The 20,000-nt window shown below is 39.5% G+C and overlaps 1 protein-coding gene across 1 annotated transcript in view; it reads right to left on the minus strand.

Annotated features, from left to right (window-relative positions):
• LOC144969944 (cadherin-related tumor suppressor-like) overlaps positions 1–20,000 on the minus strand; it is a 300,799-nt gene that overhangs the window by 104,529 nt on the left and 176,270 nt on the right. The window contains 2 exon segments of the mRNA XM_078909034.1: positions 12,282–12,431; positions 12,434–12,482. Coding sequence (XP_078765160.1) covers positions 12,282–12,431; positions 12,434–12,482 — 199 coding nt within the window.

Raw genomic sequence — 20,000 nt, forward strand, 5'->3', positions numbered from 1 at the left:
TCGGCCATAAACACGGTCGGTGCAATGCAATGCCTGCTCTTATAATGTGTGACATATTTCATGCACTGGTTGTGATAACAAAAAAATTAATGGGCCGGACGGACGCCAAGATTACTGGACATTGTCATAAAACAATCATTATGTCCTTAAACCTGATGGTCAGAGGAGGCTTGACCACGTCCGCCATTATCTATCTCGCGATATCTGCCGTATAGATAGTATCCGCTTGGCTAAGAAGTTCATAACATTGCCATCCGGAAGTATAACGGACCAACACACAAAACTGTGTGTATCCATGAACGTCTATAGTCTGGTTATTACAGTTCAGTGAGCATTACTCATAAACGCGGATGGCAAAAAACAATAACAAAGACCTGAGTGACGTCATCTTCGAACTATCTATACTCTTGAAGAAGACATAAATTTCGAAATTTGGCCAGAAAATTCGTCCTTTCAAATATCGATCGATTTAAATGACCCTCGTCTTAGCAAAAACTATCAAACCTGGGACTTCATTGTTAACGACCAGGTACTCATTTTACACCTGAGTGCGGTGAGAGAAAGTGAGTAAAGAGCCTTATCCAAGGACTCAACTATGCGCCGAGCGAGGTTCGAATTCAGAACCCTCCGATCCGAAAGCGAGTGTCATATCACTAGACCATATTATAGCCGCACGAATAGAAAGTTTTTAGCACAAAATGTAGAAAATGTTTGGGTTTTTTTTTTTGGTTGGAGTAGGGACAGTATTGTTAAGGCTTGCTTTGTAACAGTTGGAGATGTGAACCATTATCTCTAGACCATCGATAGCATCAGTCATCTCTCAATGGACACAGGTTGTATATGTGTTGTCAGTCACCATGGTGATCATGTGACACTCGTAGCGTCTCCAGTCTTTGGTCACCAATGTCTGTTGTTGTCAACCACTATTAGTATTACTATCATAACTCTTTACTTTATGGGGAAAACCCTATTCTTCTTTGTTTCAAAATATCGGCGTGCAGTTGACGTTTATGTATGTGTATATGCACGTTTCCGGTTAATATTTGGTTACCTGAAAAACTGGTTTGAAAAAAAAAAAGAAAAAAAGGAAAGAAAGAACAAAAAAACAAAAAACAAACCCACACACACAGAAACAATAAATAAAAAAAATAAAACCCCCCAAAAAAAAAACAACAAAAAAAAAACAGCAAAAAAATAAAAATAAAAAACCTAAAAACGAAACAAACCAAACCAAAACAAAGAAAGTAGTGAAAGGTCGTCCATCATTCGTGTGCAACACTTACTCCCCCCCCCACCCCCCCCCCCCCCCCCCACACACACACACACAAACTAAATCATGTCGACGCGTATTGATACACATGAATTGTGACGTCATGTCGTCGAGGCTCTATCGCAGTCATTATACAAGACAGAAGAAGTAGTTCCTGCAAAGAGAGACACGTTATAATAAAATTAAACTGATTGAGAGCAAAGGGTAGATATTGAATGACGTCAACAACTCGTGTGTGTTTGCGATTACGAAAGTCTAACCAATGCAAACGTTGCATCGTCTACGTTGTCAAAATGGTGCATCGACTGGCAGAACTGGCACAGAACATAATATTCCATATATTTCTGCTATGCGTTTAGGTAAAATTATACCAACAACATCCGCAAGCCAGATAACACGTATCAATAAAACAGATAATCGTTTATAGATAGTATGCAGATGACGTCACTCAGGCCTTTGTTATGATTTTTGCCATCCGTTTGTGAGTTGTTCTCACTAAACTGTATTAACCAGACTATAAAAGTTCATGGTTACACAGAGTTTGTGTGTTGGTCCTTTATACTTCCGGATGGCAATGTTGTGAACTCCTTGGTCAAGGGCATTCTATCTATATAAGCCCGATTGATAGAATTTAGTGAAAACTAATCATTAAAAGAAAAAAAAAAGAAAAAAAAAATAAAACAAAAGAAAAAAGAAAAAAACAAACAAAATAAATACAAAACAAAGAGCTGAGTGACGTCAATATCTTTCAATCTACACAACACGAGTGTCACTTCCCCCAAAACATCGAATTCTTATGCAGATCTGATTAATTGTCCTTTTCTTAATGTGTCCTCCATATTCACGTCACGAATTCATTGTTTTCGTAAACCTTTGCCAGGCCTTCCAACTGCTACAAAAATTTCGTAGAAATACGATTTTTTGGGGGTCCTAATTGACAATGATATAAAGATCTTTAATTCCATAAACTTCTTGAAAACAAAGTTTTGTTGTCAGAGCTACTATATATAGGAGTTTAAAGCATTTATTTAATGTATTTAAACACAAATTGGTCATTTTTAGTGGTAGTTAGAATGTCTACTATGTTGTTACCCCTGAAAACTACGAACTTTTCCAATTTCAAAGAGGCAGCTCTGCTCTTAGCATTTCAACTTTTTAACGGGTTTTTCATCAAAACACAGGACGGCTGGGCAAACATTGAGCTAGGGATTTCTCTTGAATATGAATACGTATTGCAGTTAGGCCTTTATTCATAAAAGGACAATACGCACCAAATAGTGCTTAGGCCACTGGGACCCCCCCTTCCCCCCCTTTGGAGTTTATGCCACTATGTTTTTCAAATAATAGAACTTATTGGCCATACAAATTCCACTGTTACCGTAAAAATAAGTGTCATTTAAGAGAGTTATGGCCCTTTGAAAAAAGTGAGTTGTGTCCCCTTGCAAAAAAGAGACAACATTTCTTTCAAAGGCTCTGGAGACTACAATATTAATTCAAAGATATGCATATTGGGTATCAAACTGAAGGAAATTGAATATACTATCAAACTATGTGCACAAGCTTTCAATTTGTAAATATTATATAGATTCACAAAAAGTTGAAACAATTTGTCAGTAATCTCATGAAGTGTCATATCTAAACTTATGGGCTATTTCAGTGTTTTACACAAAAATTATTTTAAATATGGCCAAAAACAGCATGTACATTAAAAATGTAGCACTGAAGAAAGCTATGGCCCAAGCCTCAACAACAACCTTCATATTTCTCCGTCACAGGAAAAACTAAAAGTGTACGCAACCCTTAAAATTTTCTCCACTTTGTGGGATGCCAAATTCATCATAATTTTCATTCTTTTTAAACATGGTATTGATGTCCAGTTGTCACATTTAAAAGTAAGTTGAAGGTGTGGTAAAAACAATAGATATATCATGAAAAAAGACTAATTTGTTCACAACCCAAGTGAAGCATCATTACCGAAGACTTTTGAACGAAATCGCATTGTTATATTATGAAGAATAATTGATACTCAAAAGGGATTCTTGATTCAAGATGCAGTAAGTACATAAAAACAATATCCTTATGTGTTTTGCAAACATGCTTTACTCCTTAACAGTTTGCACTGCTCACCAATTTATTACATATCCTCATCATCAGTAGCAAAATCCTCTTCGTCCTCTGAAGTGTCGTCAAGGAAATCACTGTCAAAGCTATCACTACCATCCTCGGCATATGTATCTTCGTCAGTACTGGTGCAGCTTTCTTCATACACAATTTCCTGCAACTCATCTGGAATGAAAGCATCTTTGAACCACTGTACTTCCAATTCATTTGCAGAATTTCTCTGCCAACCGTTATCCTCTGGTTTTGGAATGCTAGGATTCTGGCACACTGCATTCCTCCAAATGAGAGTTTGAAAGTTGGCTCTTGATATGTGCAGTGACAATACTTGACTACAAGGAGGCATCTGACACAGATCAATTCCACCACTGCATGAGATGGTACCTTTCTTTCCTTTGAAACGCTGGCTAACTATGTCATACCTCACTTTGTTGACACTTGTGCATGAGGTTTTGCCATACAGCTTGCACAGAAATGACTTTAACATGAGACAGTCATTACTCGAAACAGCTGCTGATGTTCCAAATCTGGAGAACAGAATTCTAAGATCTTCCTCCTTTTGAAGAAATTTTAGAGCTTTCAGCTTTCCTTGCCCAGCAAAGCAACTTGTTGTGTCACAGCCTGTGAATGACTGGACACCAAGTAATGCATCACACATCTGTTTAGACAAAGTCTTTGCTATCTGAGAGACATTGATTTGTCGCCTGTTGTTGCCACAGCCAGTATCAAAAATCAGGGTCTTTCCAATTGTCTCTGAGAATGAAAGGAGAAGTAAGAAGACATCCGTGTCTGGTGATCTGACAACAATTGTTTCACAGTTTGGTTGGCGGGAAGCATATTGACAGTGCAGTATAATTCGTGTGTCTGCCTCTTCCTGTGATGAGTAGATATCTAGACAAGGTACAGCTGTGGTAAATTCATCCGTGTCACTGTAAAGTAAGGTGCATCTCTCTTCACAGACAAAGAAGATTTCCCTGTTTCTCAGTTTCTTTGCATATTCGTTACTTTCCCATTCCTTGAGGAGAAACCTGATAAGGGATCTTTTGTTATCAACGCAGCTGAGAAATGATTTCCAACGTCTGGGCACTGTTGTTTCAGATCCTCTTAACAAGTATGCATTATCTTCAGAAGATCATCTCCTCAATCTCTCACAACCTTTGATTGAATCTTCTATGTAAGTATCAGTCACAAAGTGTACACAAGCTGCTTGTGGTAAGGAGGAAAATGTAAGTTTGGCTACTTCACCAAATGTATTTGGGATTGCTGACAGAGTTTGTAACAGTGCATTGCCATCAACAATGTAAACGGTGTTTGTTTTTTTGCATAATCCTCGAACCTTAATGAATTGTCAGGCGTGAGCTTGTGCAACAGAGTTGCTTTGTTGGTCTTCAGAGGTAAACCATCTGATGAAGCCAGCGACCATGGAGTAGGTGTTAGAGGATATTGAAGAACTTTTTGAAGATCAACACTGTGCTCTTGGGACAAAACAAGAAGCTGGCCAAATAAATTTCTTTGTGCCTTGATTTTGACCACGTTCATGTCTTTTTTTCACTGTTACCACTTTCCTCAATGATGCAAATGTCTTGGTCTTGTTCCTATCTAATGGCTTGTGAAATTCTACAGTCTTTTCCTTCAGTCTGTTTTCAACAAAACTTTCAAACAATCTTTTTCCTGTTTTTTTTCCACGGCTAGCAGGTCATCAGCAACATCCTCTTGCACTTTCATTCCTGAAGCTAGACTGACCAGACCATCTTCAACTTCAAAGGGATTGATAAATACTGAAAATGCCTGGATGATCTTTTGCACTCGCTTTTCACTTTGTCTTTTTTCTGCAAGGCTCAATTCTTTGTGGGTGTCTATATCCATACAGTTGTTGTTGCTGATCATTCTTTGGGTTGCTGATACATATTCTGCTCGATTGTGTCTTGTTACACTCCAACGGTAATAGCTTGGAAGACTCTTGCTGAACCCAACAATACCTCCTTTTGTCTTTGCATGTTTGTTTATTGTTTGTTCAATGGTCATATCAACTGCTATTCTTCCAGCAGGCGTCCTTGATCTGGAGACACTAAATCCATTATCGTGTAACATTTCTTCTGCCCCTGGGTGGGAATGAATCAGGTTGGCTAGTGACACAAAATATACACTGAGATACTTGGCATAATTGTGGTGATTCATGGTAAAAAGCAGTGGGCACAGTTCTTTTAAACAAGATATATGAAGAAGAAAGTTGTTTGTCTTTGTAGCTCGCAGAAACTGGAGGAGAAGCCAAACTCTGTCCATGTATTGGATCCAGTATTGTGCAGTTTTTCCGTACTTTCCTGAGCGGAAACTCTCTTTGAAGGCTTCATACTGGGAAAATAACTCAGCATACACAGTTGACTGGAGAATTTTATTAGCTGTATGGCTTGAAATTCCTTCGGTAAATTCCTTTATGTAAGACATGAGGTCTTTACTGAGTTTTGAATCTGTGTCCTGCTCAAATTTTGCAAGCAGAAGCCTCTCTAGAGCCTCCAAAACAGACACATGCACTCGTATAGCCCTGTTGTAGTTCTTTCCACTCATAACCCTATCCATAGAACCATGTGCACATAGCCCAGCTTCAGTCACAATTTCTTCAAAACCAGATCCTCTTTGGAGCTTTCCCAGGGCACCAAGATATGACATTATGGTGTGAAAGACACCCAGGTGAATAATGACTGTTTTGTAAAGCTGTGGGTTTTGCCAGACAATATCGTAAGCTTTCTTTGCTACAGCAAGGTCAAATGTTACAAATGTATATGGCTGACCAAGCTCTTGTGTTGCCTCCAAAGATAGTTGTAGCACCTTCTGTACTGTAGCTGCTTCAGTTATGGGAGCATTGATGACAGGCATATATTCAACAATTGAAGGCATGTTGGTTTCATTTTCATTTTGGGGGTTTGGAGTTGTTGATGGAAGCCAACCTTTCCAGCCAGGGAAACGTTCTCCGTCTGAATTCAACTTCATCCTACAGAACACCCACAGAAAATTATCTTGGTGCAGCTGTCTTGATTGTTTTCTACTGTTGTTGTGGAAACAGTCAGAGAAGGTTCTGCTCTTCCAGTTGCAAAGCAAGGCTGAATTTGGATGGGTTTGAAAGTTGCTGACCTTTTCTTTGTTTTTCCAGTCGTGACATTTTGTTGGTGTGAAATAGGGTTAAGTCTAAAAATCACAAAATTACGCTTACACCAAAGGATACACTTTCAGAAATATGTGTTATATGCCCATTAATCATGCCTGAATTGTGCTAGTACAAAATTCCTCTTGTTTATTTATCACTGAAAGGAAGCAAATACACTGTAATATATATTTTTATCATATTATAGAGAAAATGGCTATCAAAGATTTAAAAACCCTATATAGCTTTGTAAAATATTTTATGATATGAGGCAAAAAATGAGAAATGACAATAAAATTCCACCATTTATTGCATTTGAAGCAATTTTAGGGTGATAAACAATCATTTTATGCACAAAAATGAGTTCACGAAAAATTGCACCCGATGACCTTTCAAGGGCCATAACTCCTGTAAATGATACTCGAAAAAACTGTAACACCCGGATTAATTTGTGTTATATGTCCCTGAAGCATGCCTGAATTGTGCTAGTGCAAAATCCCTCTTGTTTATTCATCCTGAAAGGAAACAAGTACACTGTAATATATTTTTTTTTCAAATTATAGAGAAAATGGCTATCAAAGATTTAAAAACGCTATATGGCTTTGTAAAATATTTTATGATATGAGGCAAAAAATGAGAAATTACAATAAAATTCCATTATTGATTGTATGTGAAACCATTTTAAGATGATAAACAACCATTTTATGCACAAAAAAGATTTCACAAAAAATTGCACCTAATGACCTTTCAAGGGCCGTAACTCTCGTAAATGACACTTGAAAAAACGGTAACACCCGGATTAATACTCAAGATATATTGCTGTTTCAGAAAAACCATGTGGCGAAAACTCCCCCAGGGGGGGGGGGGAGGGTTTCGCCCACTGGCCCATGCACTAAAATGTGCTCAAGGAAACTTACAAGACGTTTAAAGACAACAGTAAGACGGGACACGTACAACAAGAATGGAAGCCTGTAAGGCAATAGGTATATTGTTTGTTTCTTTATTGGTTTTTTTTTTTTAGTTTTTTTTTATTTTTAGTTGTTTTTTTTTTTTTTTTTTTTTTTTTTTTTGTTTTGTGTTTTTTTTTGTTTTGGTTTATTTTTGCGAAAGAGACAAAGCTGTTCCGGTCAGGTCCTTATTTCAGACCTGAGTATGGTGAGGCCTTATTCCAATGTCTCAACGGGAATTGAACCGTAGCCTTCGTAAACTTATTGAGTTATGCGTTGAGGTAAAATACTCAAAAATTCCACCAGCCGGATATAATTGTTAATATAATCATTGTTTTTATTATACTCATCATCATCATCATCATCATCATCATCATCATCATCATCATCATCATCATCATCATGTCACAATGATTTTATAGAAGAAACGGAAATGAAATCATTCAGTTTCTTCTGGTTATTTTGATACAGCCATTTTGGTGATTAGTTCTCACTAAATTGTATCAATCGGACTTTAAACGTTCAAGGCTACCCATAGCCTTGTGTGTTGGGACTTTATATCAGCTGGTGGATGTTGTTAATATTTTACCCTTAACTCACTCAACCCTAACACCGACTATATCCGTAGTTTACCTGGGTTACTTTTACCCCATGCCTATTTATTACATTTTTATGAGATTAAGTATAGGCGTTGTATCAAAGCTAATGTTTTTAGCTTTTGCATGTTAATTGTAGTTAAATAAAACTCTCTATGTACATGCTCATTTTTAATACTTTTTTTCGAATTTTGAAAAGTAGCAAAAATCTCCATGAGTGAGTTAACGCATAGCATCAATAAAAACAAATTAACCTCGTCTTTGACAGATACCCCATTCAAACTGGACATTGGTCAGTCAACAAAACATGGGAGTGACCACAGGATATTCATTACAAACGTGTCACTCAATGCTGATAGTCGTGACAGCGCCCAGCCGGTCCAGTGGTGATCATAGAGAATACAGGACTCTCTAGTCTGTGTTGGTGACTGGCACGCGGTAAGTGAGTAACGAACGACTTACCGGTAACAGCAGGTGTGTTTGTGTGTGTTTTTGTGTGTGTGTGTGTGTGTGTGTGTGTGTGTGAAGGTGAGTAGACCGACGGACGTGCAGACAGACAGATAGACAGACAGACGGATAGATGGACACACAATTAGCACAATCACACACGCATTGAAGACAAAGAGGGGACCTCCAAATGACCCCCCCCTCCCCCCCTCCCCCCCCCCTTTCCTCCCACACATACACACATATTATTGTCATCATTGTCATGCATCAAGGTTACAAAGAAATTCTTCCCGGAAAATTAAAGTAGAGAACGGTGGGGGGGGGGGGGGGGGGGGGGGGGTTGCCTGAAGCCTGGGGTCATGAAAATACTAACGAAAGAGTGAAAATGGAGAGGCTTCGGATTGGAACAATACAGACAATGGACGTTTCGGGTACAAACCCTTCGTCAGCACAACAATAAACAAATTAACGTGGAAAAAAATAATTAGAATGCCATATATATCTTGTATCGTCTGTACTTTGTATGTCTGTATCTGTTTTCCACGTTAATTTGTTTATTGTTGTGTTGACGAAGGGTTTGTACCCGAAACGTCCATCAGTGTCTGTATTGTTCCCATCCGAAGCCTCTACACTTTCACTCTTTCGTAAGCATTTTAAAGAAATTCTTCTCCGGTCTCTTCAACTTCGCGAAGTCCCAGGCTTGAGAGTTGTATTTTTTTTTTTTTTAAATTTTTTTTTACCCAGATGAGGTCATTGACATCGATCGATATTTGAAGGTCGAGTTTTCTGACCAAATTTTAAAATATGTTGTTTTTTTTTTTTTTTCAAGAGTACGACGGCAGTATCGGATGTCAAACTTAACCCACCATCAATGACAACTCTCTCTACTTCATTTGAAGTCCGCATAACGTTATGCTATGACTATGACACCGATAATGTCCCATAATTCCACGTGCAGCCTGCTACAACCACAACCCCCGATACCAAACAATGGACCCAGCAGCTGTGACAGTCATCAAAACCATTTATTAATATGTCAAACTGAACAGAATATGAATTAGAATTAGATTCCAAATGCCATGGTTGCTATACTATAACTTTCACACATTACGGCCGTACTTTTGACCCGTAGCCCCCCCCCCCCCCCCCCCCCCCCCCCCCAAAAAAAAAAAAAAAAATCACAAAAAATCGATGTAATCGGATATTGTAACAACCTGTTCGATCCGATCGACACGGATGTGTAACTTAATTTTGACGTCATTTCCCGTTTGGATTTAACGAAATGAATTAAATTAAGCAGATAGTTTTGTAAGGTTGCAGTCACGTCCATGACTGATGTGTAAAGTGTCTGGACCTGAGAAAATGTCAATGGGTATATTATAGTCTTTGTCGTTGTATCCCTGGGAAAAAACCCCCAACAAAACACTTTTCACAAAGAAAAACTACTCTTATTGTTTATATGAGAACCAGGATATTGGTACCGTAACGTTTTGTAGCATATCGTATCGAATCGTATCGTTTAATAGCTAATAGGTTTTAAAAACCTTTAAATGCTCTGTATAACTTTCATGCACAGATACAATTTACTATCGATACATTATTTTCCCTCGTATTTCAATAAATTATTAATCTAACATTCTTTAAAATTCATTTAGAGTAGCTCATTCTATCAGATATGTGTATATATCTACATTATATAAACAACCTTTTAAAGTTAAAATCCATTCCTAAAAATACGTTAAGAATTAAAAATTCAAGCTGAATAGATTAAAATCAGATTGGGGCAGTTAGGTTCAATCAAAGAAACGTAACCCCCCCCCCCCCCCCCTCTCCACCTTCAGAAAATGTATTTATATATATATATATATATATATATATATATATATATATATATATATATATATATATATATATATATATAATCTGCCTAGTATAATATAGCGTTAAATCTCCACAATGCGTAGATTCGGTGTGTATAACCAGGTTTTTCCTGTTTATAATTCTTGTCACGTTCTTCAATTACCGTTGTGAATAAAACAGATCACCGTAACACGTTAGACCAAGGGGAAACAACACGACACGGACCGTGTTGTTATTATAAATAGAAAATAAAAGTCACCCGTTTCAAAGGTGTCAAGACAAAATTATTCTGGTTCAACGGCCCGATACAATCTTAGTATCATTTGATTTGACGGGGCTCGGTCACTACTCAATTGTCGATCAATCAAATTGGAAGTTATCGACGTGTGTGTATGTGTGTGTGTCTGTGTTTGCATCGAAATTAACAGACAATTGGCATCTGTTTCCCCTTCGACATTTGACCGTTTCGAGGCAATTGGATTCAGTAGTCTGATGTCACGCAGCCCGGCAACCGCGGCCATCTTGGTTCTAAACAAAGAAAATCATTACTTTTTATTCTTCATGCTGGCTAGAACTTTCCATATGCCTTGTGATCAGAATGTGTAAAAGTAAAAGTCAAAACATGATTAAATTTATGTTTTTTTTCCCCTCTGGAAACGATTTTATGCTCGCCAGAGAAATATTTCACACGGGCGTCCGCCATTGTTCAGATAGTTTAGAGCCAGTGTTACTAAGTTATCATGCGTCATTAGGAAGGAAGTGACGTTACGACTGTTAAAGAGTATTCAAACAATGGGAGCGATCTATATTCAGGTTTTCGTCCAACCGAGTCATCGACCACGTGATTTGTTGCTGTCCAACGATTGGACATTTCTGAACAAATGTAAACACGCCGCTTTGTTTATAAAAGTTGCAAACATACCCATGTGTCAAGCTGAACACAATGACCAATCGTTATGTGAGATAGTTTAAAATATGTGAACAGTTTTCACTATGTAGGTCACTTTAAGAACATTTTGCATTGTGACCAATGACCTCGAGCACATGGAAAGTTAATATAGATCATGCCCATTATTGCAAGTATCAGTCGAATGGGAGCGATCTGTATTCATGTTTTCGTCCAACCTAGTCATCGATCACGTGATTTGTAACTGTACAACGATTGGACATTTCTCAATGTATCTAAACACGCTGCTTTGTTTATGAAAGGTGTAAACATACTCATGAGCAAAATGACCAATTGTAACGTAGGATATTTCTCAAACTGCGAACATTTTTCACTATGTGGGTCATTTTGAGCACACTTTGCAATGTGACCAATGACCTCGAGCACATGGAAATGTAATATAGATCATGCCCATTTCGTCCTGGAGCAGCTCTGGTAAACAAACCCCAAATCACCCAAGAGTCAATTGTAAACAAAGAAACCCCTCCCCAAAAAACTCATCACCATGGCCAATGTTACACTTTGTGTTGTCCACAATCCACAATGATGATCTTTACAATGAAAACATCACCATAGTATGTAGACACAAAGTGCCGTCAATCAATCTGCCAATACGCAAGTTCAAACAAAGGGAAACCACGGGATGAGTAAAGAAATAAAAATGCCGTATTTTGAAAAAAAAAAAAAAAAAAAGCACGTATTTAAAATTTTGGCCAGAAAACTCGTCCTTCAAATATCAATTGATTGAAATGACACTCAAAAACTCTCAAACCTGGGACTTCGCGAAATTGGTTTTATTTTTAATTTTATTTATTTTTGGCAAAACGAGAGCATTTTAATCGAATAACGTTGAAGATTGAAGGATGAGATATCTGGCCAAAATGAAATAATGCATTTATTAAAAAAAAATAATTTTGGCTGGAAAAGTTAAGTCAATATGAACGTAGTATGTACTCACCCGAGTCTATGTCGGTAGCGCTCACGTTGACCACGAACGTGCCTTGAAGAGCATCTTCTGCGATCTCCCTAGAGTAGGTCATCGGATCGAATTCCGGCTGATTGTCGTTGACGTCCTTGACATTCATATACAAGATGACCTCTGAACTCTGGGACTTGACCCCTCGTCACGGGCAACCACCGTCAGCGTGTAAAGTTGACGCTGAAAAACAAAAGCAAAAGGAAAAAATATAGATATAGATAGTATGCGCTTGGCTAAGAAGCTCACAACATTGCCATCCGGAAGTATAACGGACCAACACACAAAACTATGTGTAACCATAAACTTTTATAGTCTGGTTGATACAGCTTAGTGAGAATCGCTCACAAACGCGGAAGGCAAAATACAATAACAAAGGCTTGAGTGACGTCATCTTCGTTCTATCTATAAATTTCAAGTTATCTATGACTGATATTAAAATAAGACTGCCTCAATCCATTGATTGAAATGAAATGACCTTCATCTTAGCAAAAACTCTCAAACCTGGGACTTCGCGAAGTTGTTTTTTTGTTTGTTTTTGTTTTGTTTTTTTTGTTTTTTGGTGTATTGGTTTTGGGGTTTTTTTTGTTGTTTTTTTTTTTTTGAACAAAGTTTAAAAACCTCCATTATTTTCTTCTTTTCTCAAAGCCCTACATCCACCAAAATGCCCATCCATCTCCTACGGAAGAATGGCTTCTATCCTTGACGTACTCTGCGGCGGTTTGCCAGAAATTAAGAACATGACCAGGCTTTTTAAAAAAAACACGCTCGAAACAAGCAAACAAATAAACAAAAAAAAAAAAAAAAAAAAAAAAAAAACCCAGAAAACAACAAATATAGACGCAAATTTAAAAAAATAATAATAACGACAAAAATGAAATTTAAAAAAAACGAAAAAAAAAATCACAATCAAAAAACCCCCCAAAAAACCCCAAAAAAACAAAGGACACAAGACAAAACAAAACAAAACAAAAAATAGAGCAAACAAAATAAGTACAAAAATGCATATAATTTAAACAATTAAAATAAAAAAAACTCGTTCAGGGCCACCAGGCTCATGGAGACGGAGTTTATCCCAGTTTCTATAGCGTGAAACGGACAATAGCAATAGCTTGCTACGTTTGGATAGGACGGTAGTCCATCGCAAAGTACTTTCCGCCAAATCTAACAGACTCAGCTACCCATTCACTGCTGCTGGGTGGGCAGGAGGGGTGAGGGAGGGAGGGGGGAGATACTTTCCGCCAAATCTAACATACTCAGCTACCCATTCACTGTTGCTGGGTGGGCAGGAGGGGTGAGGGAGGGAGGGGGGAGATACTTTCCGCCAAATCTAACAGACTCAGCTACCCATTCACTACTGCTGGGTGGGCAGGAGGGGTGAGGGAGGGAGGGGGGGGGGGGAGATACTTTCCGCCAAATCTAACAGACTCAGCTACCCATTCACTGCTGCTGGGTGGGCAGGAGGGGTGAGGGAGGAGGGGGGGGGGGGAGAGAAATAAAATCTCGACTGAACCTGGGATCGACCACGGTCCCTTTGCTTGTGAAGCGAGTGCTCTAACAACTGATCTACCGGGACCCCCTGAGCAACCGGGACCCACAGAGCAACCGGGACCCCCAGAGCAACCGGGACCCCTTCTTTGAAATAGACCCTAAAGATGCATTTCTACTTGGGATGAATAGAAGAAAGGAAGGGAATTTCCCTTTCTTTTTTTTTTTTTTTTTTTTTAGTTTCTTAAAAATGTGATTTGTCAGAACAGAGCTGGTTATAGTAAAAACAAAAATGGTGAATTTATTCTGCGTCTTCCGAGGGATGAATTGGAGCGTTTGGCATTTATGAGGAATTTCCTGGGAATCTTGTACTAACACTAAGGTGTATGTCAGGTGGTGAAGAACTGGTTAGTTTATTGTTCGATTCAGGAAGGGTAGAGGAGATCAAAGAGTTGTGGTGGTCGGAAGCCGACGATGGGTAATGAGGATGACCACTAACTATAATAGAAGGAAGCAATTGGATTCAATAGTCTGATGTCACGTCGCCCGGCAACGGCGGCCATCTTGGTTCTAAACAAAGAAAACCATTACTTTTTATTCTTCATACTGAGGAGAACTTTTCATATGTCTTGTGATCTGAATGTGAAAAAGTGAAAACATGATCAAATTTATGTTTTTTTTCCCCTCTGGATACACTTTTATGCTCGCCGGGGAAATATTTCATACGGGCGTCCGCCATTGTTCCGATAGTTTAGAGCCAGTGTTACTAAGTTACCATGCGTCATTGAGAAGGAAGTGACGTTACGACTGTTGAAGAGTATTGAAGAGTGGTTTTCCAAAACTCCATTTCTTTCCAGTTTTGAGATATTGAGGATTATTTCCCCTAAAATTTCTCATTCGGTCTATTATTTTATCGTATTTCAAATTCAAATTCACACAAATCTAAGGAAATTCTTGTGCCAAATGATGATGAAAAGAAAATTTACATTTCAATTTAGCTATCTCATGGATGGGAAAATATCAAAAAGTAGAAAAATCGGCTTTACGAGTTTTGGAAGATCAGCCTTCAATTGTTGTGAGCAATTATCGTACTTGGTAGGTACAGGTATAGGGAATGAGATTAGCGGAAGAGTAGCGTCCCTTGATTGGACGTCACCCATAGTCTGAAGCGAGACGCATGCGCACAAACAACATGACGTTCTCTCTCTAATAACGTTTCCGCCGGTGACGTCACAGACTATGGGCGACGTCCAATCAAGGGACGCTACTCTTCCGCTAATCTCATTCTCTATTGGATTGTGGAAATGGATTCGACAAGACAGGTGGTGAGAAGAAATTAATAGTCAGTCCACACTTTCTATTTCCACCTCCTGTAGCATCTCCTTCTCCTCTTCTTCCTCTCTACCGCCTCCTCCTCCCGCTCTTCCGCCTAATATTTCTCCTCTTCCGCCACCTGCGAAGTCTGCCTTGAATCCCAGGTTTGAGAGTTTTGCCAAGACGAGGGTCATTTAAATCGATCGATATTTGAAGGACGAGTTTTCTGGTCAGAAGAATAGATAGTGTGCGCTTGGCTAAGAAGCTCACAACATACAAAACTATGTGTAACCTTAAATGTTTATAGTCTGCTTAATACAGCTTATTGAGAATAACTCATAAAAATGGATGGCAAAAATCCATAACAAAGACCTGAGTGACGTCAACTTCGTTCTATCTATAAGGGAAGTATTACCACAATTACCATCATTTGGGTTTTACCGACTCATAAATAAATAATATTTGAAAATTTAGACAAAGTATTTTTGTTTTTAGGTCTTTAGACTTGATTTAGATGTTTATTATTGGGTATCTGTTTCAAATCGAACAGTTCGATTCACACTAAATCTGGTGTATTGCTTTCCCGACGAAGAAGTACTCCCGAGTATCGAACTGTTCCGGTGCCTCACTACAGCTCGAGTTAAAAATCACGTGACTGGTCTATAAATAGCAATACATCATCTCAGAAAAGTGAGTGGAGCAGGCACTTATGTTGGTAACAACAAGATATGAAGTGAGTAGAAAAGTGCCAGAAGACAATAGAGAATAAAATTTTTTTTCGCGGCGGTGGTGGGGTTTGAACCTGCGACCTTATTGGTACGACAACTCCGCCTGGCAGGTAGAGCCACGCTCTCACCTGCCAGGCGGAGTTGTCGTACCAATAAGGTCGCAGGTTCAAACCCCACCACCGCCGCGAAAAAATTTTTTATTCTCTATTGTCTTCTGGCACTTTTCTACTCACTTCATATCTTGTTGTTACCAACATAAGTGCCTGCTCCACTCACTTTTCTGAATTAAAAATTCACCCCATACACCGGAGCATACTCAATGTCTCAATCGTTTCTATGTTATATGTTTGTGATGAGAATATTGGCTATTAAGCTTAACTGCTGGTCAACATTACTTCGCGATGGTGGTGAACGAATCGGCGGTCTCAAGAAGTGGGTGAGAGAGAGGGTCTAGAAATGACTTTGAGTTTGAAACGAACATTTTTGTGTTCGTGGATAGCTCACACGGTAGAGCCACGCTCTCACCTGCCAGGCGGAGTTGTCGTACCAATAAGGTCGCAGGTTCAAACCCCACCACCGCCGCGAAAAAATTTTTTATTCTCTATTGTCTTCTGGCACTTTTCTACTCACTTCATATCTTGTTGTTACCAACATAAGTGCCTGCTCCACTCACTTTTCTGAATTAAAAATTCACCCCATACACACGAGCATACTCAATGTCTCAATCGTTTCTATGTTATATGTTTGTGATGAGAATATTGGCTATTAAGCTTAACTGCTGGTCAACATTACTTCGCGATGGTGTGAACGAATCGGCGGTCTCAAGAAGTGGGTGAGAGAGGGGTCAGAAATGACTTTGAGTTTGAAACGAACATTTTTGTGTTCGTGGATAGCTCACACGGTAGAGCCACGCTCTCACCTGCCAGGCGGAGTTGTCGTACCAATAAGTCGCAGGTTCAAACCCCACCACCGCCGCGGAAAAAAATTTTTTATTCTCTATTGTCTTCTGGCACTTTTCTACTCACTTCATATCTTGTTGTTACCAACATAAGTGCCTGCTCCACTCACTTTTCTGAATTAAAAATTCACCCCATACACCGGAGCATACTCAATGTCTCAATCGTTTCTATGTTATATGTTTGTGATGAGAATATTGGCTATTAAGCTTAACTGCTGGTCAACATTACTTCGCGATGGTGGTGAACGAATCGGCGGTCTCAAGAAGTGGGTGAGAGAGGGGTCTAGAAATGACTTTGAGTTTGAAACGAACATTTTTGTGTTCGTGGATAGCTCACACGGTAGAGCCACGCTCTCACCTGCCAGGCGGAGTTGTCGTACCAATAAGGTCGCAGGTTCAAACCCCACCACCGCCGCGGAAAAAAAATTTTATTCTCTATTGTCTTCTGCACTTTTCTACTCACTTCATATCTTGTTGTTACCAACATAAGTGCCTGCTCCACTCACTTTTCTGAATTAAAAATTCACCCCATACACCGGAGCATACTCAATGTCTCAATCGTTTCTATGTTATATGTTTGTGATGAGAATATTGGCTATTAAGCTTAACTGCTGGTCAACATTACTTCGCGATGGTGGTGAACGAATCGGCGGTCTCAAGAAGTGGGTGAGAGAGGGGTCTAGAAATGACTTTGAGTTTGAAACGAACATTTTTGTGTTCGTGGATAGCTCACACGGTAGAGCCACGCTCTCACCTGCCAGGCGGAGTTGTCGTACCAATAAGGTCGCAGGTTCAAACCCCACCACCGCCGCGGAAAAAAAATTTTTATTCTCTATTGTCTTCTGGCACTTTTCTACTCACTTCATATCTTGTTGTTACCAACATAAGTGCCTGCTCCACTCACTTTTCTGAATTAAAAATTCACCCCATACACCGGAGCATACTCAATGTCTCAATCGTTTCTATGTTATATGTTTGTGATGAGAATATTGGCTATTAAGCTTAACTGCTGGTCAACATTACTTCGCGATGGTGGTGAACGAATCGGCGGTCTCAAGAAGTGGGTGAGAGAGGGTCTAGAAATGACTTTGAGTTTGAAACGAACATTTTTGTGTTCGTGGATAGCTCACACGGTAGAGCCACGCTCTCACCTGCCAGGCGGAGTTGTCGTACCAATAAGGTCGCAGGTTCAAACCCCACCACCGCCGCGAAAAAAAATTTTATTCTCTATTGTCTTCTGGCACTTTTCTACTCACTTCATATCTTGTTGTTACCAACATAATGCCTGCTCCACTCACTTTTCTGAATTAAAAATTCACCCCATACACCGAGCATACTCAATGTCTCAATCGTTTCTATGTTATATGTTTGTGATGAGAATATTGGCTATTAAGCTTAACTGCTGGTCAACATTACTTCGCGATGGTGGTGAACGAATCGGCGGTCTCAAGAAGTGGTGAGAGAGGGTCTAGAAATGACTTTGAGTTTGAAACGAACATTTTTGTGTTCGTGGATAGCTCACACGGTAGAGCCACGCTCTCACCTGCCAGCGGAGTTGTCGTACCAATAAGGTCGCAGGTTCAAACCCCACCACCGCCGCGGAAAAAAATTTTTATTCTCTATTGTCTTCTGGCACTTTTCTACTCACTTCATATCTTGTTGTTACCAACATAAGTGCCTGCTCCACTCACTTTTCTGAATTAAAAATTCACCCCATACACCGGAGCATACTCAATGTCTCAATCGTTTCTATGTTATATGTTTGTGATGAGAATATTGGCTATTAAGCTTAACTGCTGGTCAACATTACTTCGCGATGGTGTGTGAACGAATCGGCGGTCTCAAGAAGTGGTGAGAGAGGGGTCTAGAAATGACTTTGAGTTTGAAACGAACATTTTTGTGTTCGTGGATAGCTCACACGGTAGAGCCACGCTCTCACCTGCCAGGCGGAGTTGTCGTACCAATAAGGTCGCAGGTTCAAACCCCACCACCGCCGCGGAAAAAAAAATTTTTATTCTCTATTGTCTTCTGGCACTTTTTCTACTCACTTCATATCTTGTTGTTACCAACATAAGTGCCTGCTCCACTCACTTTTCTGAATTAAAAATTCACCCCATACACCGGAGCATACTCAATGTCTCAATCGTTTCTATGTTATATGTTTGTGATGAGAATATTGGCTATTAAGCTTAACTGCTGGTCAACATTACTTCGCGATGGTGGTGAACGAATCGGCGGTCTCAAGAAGTGGGTGAGAGAGGGGTCTAGAAATGACTTTGAGTTTGAAACGAACATTTTTGTGTTCGTGGATAGCTCACACGGTAGAGCCACGCTCTCACCTGCCAGGCGGAGTTGTCGTACCAATAAGGTCGCAGGTTCAAACCCCACCACCGCCGCGAAAAAAAATTTTTATTCTCTATTGTCTTCTGGCACTTTTCTACTCACTTCATATCTTGTTGTTACCAACATAGTGCCTGCTCCACTCACTTTTCTAATTAAAAAATATCAATCCCCCATACCCGAGCATACTCCATATCTCATCGTCTTCTATGTTATATGTTTGTGATGAGAAATATGCTATTAAGCTTAACGCTGGTCAACATTACTTCGCGATGGTGGTGAACGAAATCGGCGGTCTCAAGAAGTGGGTGAGAGAGGGGTCTAGAAATGACTTTGAGTTTGAAACGAACATTTTTGTGTTCGTGGATAGCTCACACGGTAGAGCCACGCTCTCACCTGCCAGGCGGAGTTGTCGTACCAATAAGGTCGCAGGTTCAAACCCCACCACCGCCGCGAAAAAAAAATTTTTATTCTCTATTGTCTTCTGGCACTTTTCTACTCACTTCATATCTTGTTGTTACCAACATAAGTGCCTGCTCCACTCACTTTTCTGAATTAAAAATTCACCCCATACACCGGAGCATACTCAATGTCTCAATCGTTTCTATGTTATATGTTTGTGATGAGAATATTGGCTATTAAGCTTAACTGCTGGTCAACATTACTTCGCGATGGTGGTGAACGAATCGGCGGTCTCAAGAAGTGGGTGAGAGAGGGGTCTAGAAATGACTTTGAGTTTGAAACGAACATTTTTGTGTTCGTGGATAGCTCACACGGTAGAGCCACGCTCTCACCTGCCAGGCGGAGTTGTCGTACCAATAAGGTCGCAGGTTCAAACCCCACCACCGCCGCGAAAAAAAATTTTTATTCTCT

This window comes from Berghia stephanieae, chromosome 4 (assembly GCF_034508935.2).
Source record: "Berghia stephanieae isolate SIO BIC M18660-M18661 chromosome 4, UCSD_Bste_1.3, whole genome shotgun sequence".
Taxonomy (NCBI): Eukaryota; Metazoa; Mollusca; class Gastropoda; order Nudibranchia; family Aeolidiidae; genus Berghia; species Berghia stephanieae.